This window comes from Emys orbicularis, chromosome 2, assembly GCF_028017835.1.
Source record: "Emys orbicularis isolate rEmyOrb1 chromosome 2, rEmyOrb1.hap1, whole genome shotgun sequence".
Classification (NCBI taxonomy): domain Eukaryota; kingdom Metazoa; phylum Chordata; order Testudines; family Emydidae; genus Emys; species Emys orbicularis.
This window is the reverse complement of record NC_088684.1, coordinates 105,770,688-105,782,342: the sequence shown is the minus strand read 5'-3', so window position 1 is coordinate 105,782,342 and position 11,655 is coordinate 105,770,688. Positions and strand designations below refer to the sequence as shown.

The 11,655-nt window shown below is 44.6% G+C and overlaps 1 protein-coding gene across 2 annotated transcripts in view; it reads left to right on the top strand.

The window, feature by feature from the left end:
- The first annotated feature begins 3,081 nt into the window (after positions 1-3,081).
- Positions 3,082-11,655, top strand: part of SLC66A2 (solute carrier family 66 member 2) — a 93,780-nt gene continuing 85,206 nt past the window's right edge. For both annotated transcript variants that reach the window (XM_065399642.1, XM_065399641.1), the window contains exon 1: positions 3,082-3,289. In XM_065399642.1, the coding sequence (XP_065255714.1) occupies positions 3,087-3,289 (203 nt within the window). In that variant the 5' untranslated portion in view covers positions 3,082-3,086. The remainder of the gene's footprint in view (positions 3,290-11,655) is intronic.

The following is an 11,655-nucleotide window of genomic DNA, read 5'->3' as shown; positions in this document are numbered from 1 at the left end:
GGCCTTTGACTGTAAACTTTTGGGGGCAGGGACTGTCTGTATTTTGTCTTGAACAGACCAAGCACAATGCCAGTTTAAAGAATAATTTTGTTCTTCAAGGATAAAGCACTACCGCGTAAATAGCAAGTAATTATTTGTATTAATCTGGTTCCTTTAGATGCACTTTCTAAAGCGGCTCCTTGTTATGATGGCAGCAGATGTTGCTGGGTGTGTTACAAGGAGCCATTGCAAATCTCACTCAACAGTTTGTACTCTCCTACCCCATTCGTTCTGTATGGGCCCCGCACAGCCCTGTACATAAAGAGACTGGCACAGGCAGTGTGCGCCCTGTTCCCGCAGAGCTGCGCTAAGTCGGTTCCCCCCGGCTGTGGCCGGCACCCCACGCATCTCATGGGACACCACCTCGCTGTGTGAAGGGATCCGGTGCCCTCTAGGACCCAGAGGAAACAGACGCTGAGTCAGAGGGTGGGCCTGTCCCTTCATTGACGGAGGCGCTGCTGGTCATTGTGACGTCACAGAGGCAGCCCTGAGGTCCTGCCCCTGCTGCTGGTTAATGTCACCCCAGCCGCCCGGGAGGCAGGAGCTGCAGGCGCGGAGGGGGCAGGCTTGGCAGCAGTGGCAGGCGTTGCGGGAGCAGCAGCACCCAGAGATGTGTGGCTCTGGAGGGACCACAGGGGCCCGGCTCTGGTGACCACCCCCAGACGCGTCACTAGTGCTCTAGAGCGGGACAGACCCAAGGTAAGACGAAACAGGGGGTGGGGACTCGCAGGGGGCCGGTTCCAAAAGACTCCAGTCCGGGACGGGGTTTAAAGGAGCAGCCCCCTAGCCATGCTGCCTGCCTTGCCCTCCTCTGGGGGCGGAGGAGCTCTCTGGAGTTAGGGCAGTCTTGCAGACCCAGCAGTCGCTGTCTCCAGAGCCGAAGTCTCTTCCCCGGGAAGGGAGGGGATCTGGGGGGGAGGGAAGGAGGTGTTTGTAAATGCACCATAGATTGAGTGGCTGTTGTTGATATACATACAAGTGTTGCTGTGTCCTCTCTTGAACGGAGGGGGGGGTGGGGAGCAGCGTGGGGCTTTAGTTTCTGCTCTCTGCTAAACAACGAAGGCTTAAAAATGTGAAAAGGGGGACCAGAGGAGAGGAGGACCAGTCTGAGGGGAGCAGAGTCTCAGCCGTAGGTGTGTTGGCGTGTATGTGTTAGGTTGAAAAGTACCTCCCACTATACAAAAGGAATTGGGGGTTTGTCGCTCCTGCTCCTAAGGAGAAGTGGCATCATAGCTTCTTGGCAATATTTGTCATTGTTTTGGTTCCTAAGAGTAATTATTTTCCCTTGCTTTGTTTGACTTCTTTTCTATCTTCACTTCTCCAAATCTAATCATTAGTAGGGTGATGGAGATATGTATTTGTTTCCAAGTTCTTTCTGGCCTCTCTGTCCTGCCCCCAGTTCCCAGGCTTTACCCAAAGTGAGAGTTGTGTTGGCAGCTTGCCCCAAGCCTGAAGGTTGCACAATATGTGTACAAAATAGAATAGATCACAGGGACCCTCGTCTTTAATGTGGAGGTCCAGACCACAAAAACTATAGATTCCAGCCTTGTGGTCTATGTGAAATGCCTTTGATCCAGCTCCCAAAGGAGGAGTGTTCATATCATTCAAACTGCTACACCTGTGGTTCTCAACCTTTCCAGACTATTGTACCCCTTTCAAGAGTTGGATTTGTTCAGTGTACCCCCAAATTTCACCTCCATTAAAAACTTCTTGCTTACAAAATCAGACATAAACATACAAAAGTGTTACAGCACACTATTGCTGAAAAATTGCTCACTTTCTCATTTTGTCTGTATGAAATGTTTAGTTTGTACTAACTTTGCCAGTGCTTTTTATGTAGTCTGTTTTAAAACTAGGCAAATATCTAGATGAGTTGATATACCCCTTGGAAGACCTCTGTACCCCCTGGGGTACACGTACCCCTGGTTGAGAACCATTGTGCTACGTGATAGGCACTGAATGAACCACAGAGACTGAACTTTCTCACTGCTAGAGTTGGTCCTTCCAGATCAATATTGAGGCACACTGACAAAGCCATGTAGAAAAACTTGTCCTGCTACTGTTTGTGCTCTACCTATTTTGTTGTTAAAGGATATCCGTCTCCAACCAGGGCTGTCAAGTCAGTCTCTTTCATAAGCATTACACACTGGTTTAACAAGGCCCCAGAGCGCCCTAGTGCAAGAATAATTCGGGGAACCCCCCTCATCCTGATTCCAAAATACACTCTGCTTTAACTCTCCCACAGCCCTACTCCCAGCCCCCTCTACCTCTCCTGTTCCCATAGCCCTAATCCAGCCCTCCCACCCCCACCTCTTGCTTAGCTTCCCTCCAGCTGCCTCATGCTCCCCCTACAGACCCACAGTCTCCTCTCACTCTCCACCAGTTCTGATCCAGTGCTCCCAGCTCTCCCCAATCCTCCTCCTTCAGTCTTGCCCTCAACTCCCCCAGCCCGGATCCAATTCCCCCCCAGGTTCTTTTACCCCCCTCTGTCCCCCACTTCCCTGATTGCCCTCCCCTGGTGGCCCATGTGTTTGGTTCCGAATAGCCTCATGGCCCCTTGTGCAAGTGCACCATTTGTACTATTATAGCTACGCCACTGGCACTAATTTTATACAAACAATGAAGTAAACAGCAGGAAATGCTTTATATTAATATTGGAAATCAGATGAGGTTGGACACAAGCTGTGTTGTATTTATTTATTTGTATTAGTGTAGCACCTGGGAGTTCTAGTCATGGACCATACAACTCCATATGTTTGACCACTTTGGTTATCCCGGGCTAACTTGTGACACTGGAAGCTGTGGCTCTGACCTGATCATAGGCATGTGGGGCTTGTATTCCTGTTGTCAGATGATATATTTACATTTCCCTCCCACTTCCTTTTTTTTCTTTAGGTTACGGCTGTGCAAGGGATGAGGGAAGCATGGCAATACATTGCACCGGCAGGACTGTGTATGACTAAAATCAACTAAGTCTGAAGAAACAGTGAAAGGGAATTCCTTGTCAGTGGTTGCCCTGGTGCTGCACTAGCTTTGTTCTGCCTGGCATGGAGGCAGATGGCTTGGAGTGGCTGGTGGTTCCAATGCACCAGCTGGTTTCCTGGGGTGCAGCTGGTGCAATGGTATTTGGAGGTGTGGTGCCATACATCCCCCAGTACAGAGACATCAAAAGGACACAGAATGCAGAGGGCTTTTCAACCTATGTGTGTCTAGTATTATTAGTAGCAAATATTTTGAGAATACTCTTTTGGTAAGTTGGCAATTATTTTTTATTCTCTTAATGTGTTTATTCTTTTTCTCTCTAATTCAGTGTTTCCCAAACTTGGGACGCAGTTTGTTTACCTGCTGCATCCGCAGGTCCGGCCGATCGCGGCTCCCACTGGCCGCGGTTCGCTGCTCCAGGCCAATGGGAGCTGCCGGAAGCGGCACGGGCCGAGGAATGCCAAAGCTTGAGAAGTGAGGTCTCTGAGGATGTAATATTTGGTGGGACCCACTCTTTAAAGATGTGAAGCAAAATTCAATCTTGGTGCAAGTGAGTTCATGTGCATCAACTTAGAGCTCATGTACCAAATTTTTTTATCTCTTGTCTTCCTGACATAGTTATCAATGTTAATAAGCCGCATTTCAAAACGTCAAACTCTTAAGCTAACAGTGGATGCTAATGACAAGCACATACCTAAAGTAGTTCAGAAAAATCTCTTCCTTTCTTTCTGCACCCTCATCACTACCCTACAAGTTGCTCCAGGCAGGTAGGCCTCCATTGAAGTCAGTACAGCTCTGCTCAGGCAGACTGCGTGCCCTCATTGACTTCTGTGGGGGTCTACCCATGGAGCTCCTTGCAGGATCGGAGCTCAAAATTTAAAGATCCACTCTTTAAAAAGCAGCCTAACAAGAAACATTGAAAGAAGGTCCTCATTTCAAAACAATTACATCTTTGCATATGAGGTTTTAAAAATAACATTTAAAAGCAAATTCTGCTCTGAAATCTAGGCTTTGTGTTTATCAACCAATAGACCTGTCTGATGTGTGTATGTAGAAATAAATGTTACAAAACTGCAGAGGAATATTTGTTTTTAACTTGGCCACTGCAGCATTAGGAATGTACAAGAATCTAAAAGTGAAATTGATTAGGAGATAACAATAAGAATATTGGAAACTATTCTGAGAACAGTTTGACTAATGTAGCAATGCTGGTGGTCTGCGGAGAGCTGACAGATCATGTGCTAGCTCCTCCTACCTGTTTCCAGTTGCTTGTAAAGATCCCCAGGATCTTAACTTTAAAGAGCAGCCTGGACTCGAATAAAAACATCTGCAAGTCTGCTGCTGCATATGAGTAGAGGAAACGGGTTGTTCTCTGGGACCAGAGTTAGCAATGAGATGTAGGGAAGTCATCTGTAGTATCAGAACTGCCTGTGGGATTGGAATTGTACTTAGAGAGGAATGGAGAGAAGGGGGGGAAAGCATGTGGAAGAAGAGGCTCATGTGGTGGTGGAGAATGGGGAAAGAAAGAAACTAATGTGCAAGGGAAACAAAGGAAACAGAACTGTGAGCGATGGGGAGGAAATGAGAAGTGAAAAGCCAAAGCAGACAATATTTTTTTTTCAAATATGTGAAAATACCTGTGACAATAGTTAAATATACATAAATACTTCGCTATTACATGTAAGTACTATCATTAACAGAGAGATGCCGTGCAATTGCTTTATTAAGAGGAGGCCTGTAATACCGAGAAAAAATGAGAATCCTTAATTTTTAGTCTATTTTAAGTGCTCAAGCTACAAGGTATGTAAATAGAATAAATAAAGAAAAAAAAACCCAAATTTTTAAATTGAAAGAAGTTTAAAATTTTTAAACATCTCAGAGAGTCATTTGTAAAATGGGAAACGAAACACTTTTTTTTTTTTTTTTTTTTTTTTTACTATATTTGTTTCAAACTAATGGTGTCCTTTCATGCTATTGTTCTTTTGAGTGTTTACATATTATAACAATTTCTCTAATGGATTCTAGCTTTGTGTCACTCTCGGTGTTCTGATCTTGAAAGTCCCTGCATTGTTTTAAATTGCTTCAATTGAGTCCAAAGCGCAGAGCCAGACTTCAGAATGCTGTCACAGTTCTCAAGTTAGTGTGGCCTATAAATAAAAGTTCAAATTATTTGATATAGCCACCCGCACTGGGTAAATACTACAGGCTTGACCTTGCAAAACCTTAAGGTTCTGATTCTTCCACCCTCACTTGCAGTGAATAGTCCCTTGCTATGCCAATAGTTCCACTGAAATACAAGTTAGAGATGAAAAGACCCATATACTGTTCTCTATAAAGCAACTACCATGATACTAAAATAGTATGGTCTTAAGAGGATACCTCACACAATGAAAAGGTTATGGCATCCATGATATTGTAATATGTACAGTGTAATGCCAAGAAAGTGTTTCTTTGGGTGAATACAGTTCTGATGCATATGAGTGATTAATGCACAAAGCAAGATTCAGTTTTTAAAGGTACTCTTGTGTTAATCATGTCAGACAGCAGCTAGTAATTCATTTTCTCTCTCGTTGTTGTTGTTGTTGTTGTTAAGCATAGTAATTCTTTCATAGTAACCTTACTGCTGATGTCACTTTATGACCAACTGGAGCAAGCTCAGTACTTGGAAACAAAATATGACTGGGTATAGGCACTAAAATTTATGATTACTCTAAAGGTGTATATAGATAATAAGAGTTCATGGTAATGATAAGAGGTGGCCCTGCTTTGAGCAGGGGGTTGGACTAGATGACCTCCTGAGGTCTCTTCCAACCCTGATATTCTATGATTCATGATAAAAAAGGCCTGTTGGATCATTTGGTCCATCCTCCTGCCAAGACAGGGCTGTTCCCTACAATTCATCTTCTAGTGTTTTGTTCATTCTCCTTGTAAAAGCACCATGGGATGAGACTTCCACCCCACTTTGTAGACTATTCTACAGCCTGATACATGCCTTTGTCAAGCTGGTTTTCTTGGCACTGAGCCTAAATTCTTTCCTAAATTGTTTTCCCTGGACCCCTGCACTACTCCTGGTTATACGCTGATGTATTATGCTAATTCCTCCCCCTTTTTGTCTAAGCGTACATACGCACACGCGTGTGTGTGCACGCGCACACACTCTCATTCTCATATATATGTCTAGAAATATTTGAAGGGTCTAATCATGTTATTCCCCTAGCTCCAAACATTGCTTAGCATTGCTATACATATTTAATTATCTTTCATTTCAAGCAATTTCCTCTATTCCCCTGATCGCTTTTGTTGTTGTTCTCTGAACTCCCTTGAGTTTGTCAATATCTTTCTGGAACTGTTGTTCCTGGAATTGAACAAACTATTGCAGGTGCACCAGAGAGAGACTTTTTTTGTGATGTATTGTCTCTGAGCACGTTCTCACAAATTGCACTGGCCTTTTTTGGTATCTATATCACAGTGCATACTGCTATCTAACTTTGTCTGCACCTTTCAGTAAGGCCTTCTAGATTCCCCGTCACATTCAATGTGTGTGTTATCCCCACATGACTAGCTTGCTTTTTTCCAGAACAAATCTCACTTATTTTCTGCTCATGACTCTATCATGATATTAGGGTTCAGTGCTAGTGTAGTGTGCCTATTTCCCACACACACTCATTCCTGACTCCTGGTCCTTTCCTTTCCCCCACAACCTCTGAAATACCTTGTTTCATGAAGTAGCAGTGGAGACCACGTATTCCCATGCACTGTGCCCACTGCGCCCCCTCCATAACCCACTCCTGTAATCTGCCCCTCTTTTTTAATTTAAAAAATCAACTAGTTTTAAAACAGGAGGAGTGTGACCTTCCCCTTGCCCTCCAATCTGCAAATACAATATTTACTCCCTAATCTCCATGAAATCTACTGTTAAGTGTTTCTACAGCTAAAGCTGGCACGGCAGGACTGTGATACTAGCTCAGAAATTAGTACTAGCACTAAGGGCAAGAATCATGATCCTGCCTCTGTTAGATAGTTCTACTTTTCAAGTTTCCCCCTCCAGTTATTCCACTGCTAGTGAAAGAGGAGATGCCCTTTTTTATTTTTTAAGTTAAAGGACTCAATTTTCTGCCCTTCTCCTGCCCTCTTTCCTCTAATTCTTCATTTAGGGCATTATCAAAGACTTGAGAACTTGCATCGTCACGCGATGACAGTAGTGTGATTTCTTTAACTTTGTCTCTTCAGCATTGTGTTTCCCTCGCTCAAAATGCCTCTAAATTTTTCTTTTGAAGTGAGTTAAAAATAATTTCCCAGAGTTTTCAGCACAGTTCTGTTCAAGCAGCAGATTTGTTTCTGCACCAGGCCTTTGCTGAAAGGCAGTGTGAGAAGACTTGTACACGCAAAATGATAAATCTGTATTATTATAGACAATAGTAGGCCTGATTCTGCTTTCCTTGTACATGCACAACTCTTGTTAAAAATCATTAAGCATTTAGATGTGCAAGCTGTGATGGTTATGGACTACTGTCCCTTCTTTGGGTCTCATGAATGCAACTCCTACAGGTGGCAGGCCTCACGCCTTTACCTCTCCTGGGGTGGATTTCTGCAATTCACCCACTCTCAAACAAGGACATGGTTGACGCTCAGGGGGCTGTGACCCATGATTTTTGTGTCTCTCTATCCCAGCCTGTCAGCTTCTCCCAGCTCACCTAATCGCCCCCTGCCTTTTCTAGGGTCTTTGAGGTTTTAGCTCTCCTTTGATTCCCAGGCTTAGCCTCTGGGAGGGTACCCCGTTCTAGCCTAGATGGAGCCAGCTTTGTTATGGCTCCTTTGAAGCTGAGTACCTGAGACTGACTTATCTGAATCACTGTTTTATGGTTATTTAGCACCCCTTTGCAGCCTCCATTGACTTATCTCTATGCATGCAGGCAGGCAGCAATACACAATTGCCCAAGGAAACCATCCTATACAGTTTTCATAAAAGATAATACAGGCATTTCCCCTATTTGTCACACAAACATCTGATCCAGTGTGATTCTTAGAAATTACATATTAAGTCTTTGACCCTTTTTAATATGTCATCTTAAGAAAACCTTTGATTGCAACATTTTAGACCGACGCTGAAGCTTTCATCTGCAAAGGTGATGAGCAACCTCCGCTCATTGGGAGTAGCTCACATGTGATGTGACACATGTGAGTCTCAACTTTTTGGGGTCCATGAGTGTGCTGCTCATGAAAATATCTGTGAGCATGAATGGAAAAAACGTAGTTGTGTGAATGTGCATGACAGTTACTAGCAATTTATGAAAAAACCTCCGCATTTAAAAAAAAATTCTGTTCTTCTTGGCTTACTAATGAGAATGCTAACGGAGTCCCCTCCTTGTCTCTGAGCTAGCCTGTGACTGGATAGACAAGTAAAATCCTGTGTGACGTTATGGAAAAGACTTCTATATGCTCACCTTTAGTTTGGCGCCAAGGATACTGCTCACCTAGCAGGGTCAGTCAGATACATAGGAAAAGAAATAACCAATGATTTCTGTGGAGGGACCACAGTTTGTAGTGGAAAGGGAGGGGAGAAGGAGCTTCATTCATCCCTGCTCACTAGAATACAATTATTTTGTTGTAAAGTTCATAATGGGGTTTCCTGAGTTTGGTGTACAAAATGTCCCACAGACTGAAATAACTTCAGGGTTTGTTTAATATTAGCAGAACAAATACATGGCCTACGCCAAGGAAAGAAAATTGGAAAAGATTTCTCTGAAGTAGATGGTAGGCGTTCTAGTTACATCTTAATAAGTAAGGTCAGCCAACAGTAGTCCTGCAGCCTGCTGAGCACAGCAGGAAGGAGTCTTTTGAGTTGTGGTTCAGTCCTTTGTCTCATCAAATTTAGATGCACTAACTGCCATATAAGGTTACCTGTGATTTCTTTTTTTTATTTTTTTGTAATTGCAGGATAAAACACTGTAGCCTTTGTTCCACTAATTTAAAAATAGGAATGGTTGATAGGCCAGGCTGGTTTTCCTGAGCTGAAGTGCCCAAGATATGAGTTGGGGGAAACGTGAATGAAGTCTCCTGAATAAAAGACCATTTTCCTTTATCTTAACTTCCCATATTTGTTCTTTGTCAGCCAAAGAAACAATGAGCATGCAGCTGCAGTCAGTTTACTGCCTGGGTGTGTGTTAAAGTCCTGGTGGCAGATTCTTGGCTGGTGTAAATTGTCACTGCTCAGTTTGCTGCAGTGGAGTTCTGATAGTTTACACCCTGATCCAAGGCCTACTGAAGTAAATGGAAAGACTCCTCCTGACTTTCAGAGGGCTTTGATTATGCAGTATCTTGGATGCCTCTAGATCAGCAGTTCTCAAACTTTTGTCCTGGTGATCCCACATAGATTTCACATAGCAAACCTCTAAGTGCGACCCTCCCCCCCCCCCCCATAAATTAAAACTTTCAAATATATTCAAATATATTTAACAACATTATAAATGCTGGAAGCAAAGCGGGGTTTGGGGTGGAGGCTGACAGCTCATGACCCCCATGTAATAACCTCACGACCCCCTGAGGGGTCCCAACCCCCAGTTTGAGAACCCCTGCTCTAGATGGGTCTGGGGATAAAGCTTCCTGTCAATTTGAATATTTATTTGTCTTATCATAATATGTAGGAGCTCTAGTCATAGTCCAGGACTGCATTCTACAAACCCAGATCAAAAAGATGGTTTCTGCCCCAAGGAGCTTACAGTCTACATATATGACAAGAGGTGGATACAGGCACATGGGGTAGTAAAGGGGGAAAAAGAGACAATATTGGGAATCACAAGTTGTACCCACATTTTTTCCCCCTAAAAGTTCTTGGATATAGTTTTAGTGGGTCACTGTCTTGAAGCCACCCAGCAGTGCCAAAAAGCTTCAAGCCCTGGAGGAGTTATCCAGCAATATGTTCACCTTAATTAAAGCTGCTGAGACTGATTTAAGGGACCCTTCCAGTTTTTAACATCTGAAACAATTTTGAAAAAGTTCAGTGCAGACCTCAGCTTTCAGATTACTTTTTGAGCAAGTGATTCCACTTGACCTCATTTATTTTAATCAGAACAACAAGCCCTGGCCCAAACGAGTCTCTAACGAGATCTTGGGTTCACTGCAGTCCCAGTGATTGACCAGCATCCTGCTAGTGCTAGGTACTGTACAAACACAGATTGAAAAAAGATGGTCTCTGCCCCCAAAGAATGTACAGTCTAGTCTGCACAGTATGAAGGGGAAAGGTCAGATGTAACTGCAGCTGCCTACCTTTCTTCACACTGGCTAGTCCTCAGCTCTGATAGTGAGTGATCTAGGGGCATCTACTGGCAGGACTGTTTGCGGGATGGGAGAAACTTCTGCTTCTTAGACTTTATTTTGGCTTTACCGATTAAAAAGAATTGCTGGTCACTACTATAAAGTGAATGTGAGAAGATACTACCGGGGTGAAAGTAACTTAAAGGACTTACCGGTACGCTGGAGTCCTGAGCAGGGGGGTGGGGCCTCAACTGGAAGAGGTGGGGCCTTTAAATCCCTGGGCCCTTTAAATCGAGATTTAAAGGGCCTGGGGCTCCAGCTGCGGTAGCAGCAGCTGGGAGCCCTGTGCCCTTTAAATCATTGCCAGAGCCCTGCTGCCGGAGCCCCAGGGTAGTGGCAGCGGCTGGGAGCCCCAGGGCTCGGGTGGCGATTTAAAGGGCCCGGGACTCCCGGCCACTACCCCAGGACTCCAGCAGCGGGGCTCTGGTGGCGATTTAAATCACCGCCGGAGCCCTGGGGCTCCCAGCCACCCCCGGTACCCTGGGGCTCCAGCAGCGGGGCTCTGCGGCGATTTAAAGGGCCCGGGGCTCCGGCCGCTGCCGGGAGCCCTGAGCCCTTTAAATCGCCAGCCTGGGGAAGCTGCCCCCTGAGGGTATGGTCAGCAGTGTACCGGCTCTTGCCAGCACGCCGTACCGTACCGGCTTACTTTCACCTCTGGATACTTCTGACCAGCAAAGGAGCCCCCTAGTAGAGAGTGCAGTGCATATAGCAGCTTTCCCTCAGTAAATTCAGTCACTGAAGCAGAAATGCACACATGGCTTCCTCTCTTTGATCACTAACATTTTTCAGCAAACTTTATTTTGTACAGGAAGAATAAAATATAAAGGTAGGTTTTAATGTATTATTTTTAAATATATGTTCTGTACTACACACAATCCTGGAAGCTCACACATTGAGAAGCAGTTCTTAGCAGGCAGATCATATTCTGAAACTAGTTTGTTTTCTCTTTTACACTTCCTGCTGACTACTGTTGTGCTGTTGCATCATGCTGTCGCCCAGGAGCCTGATAGTTTGGGTTACACAGTGTCAGCCTGTAACACAGCTTCTACCCTGCTTTAGAATCTCTTAAGAAACCGCAGAGGACCTTGACCTGGGCTTTAAATGCTAGGTTAGTGTATTAAGCTTTCATTTTCAAACCCAGCTTGGCTGCTAGTGAAGTTGCAGTTAGGCTCGGCCAACTCATTGCTTTTTAGATCACAAAAGTGATAGACAGTTTGGCTTGTCTCCACACAATCTGTGGTTTCTGTCAGGGTAGGCCCAGGACTGGAGTAACAGGATTGCTGCAAGAAGATTGAGGTGCGTTGGTAGAGTTATTCAGAC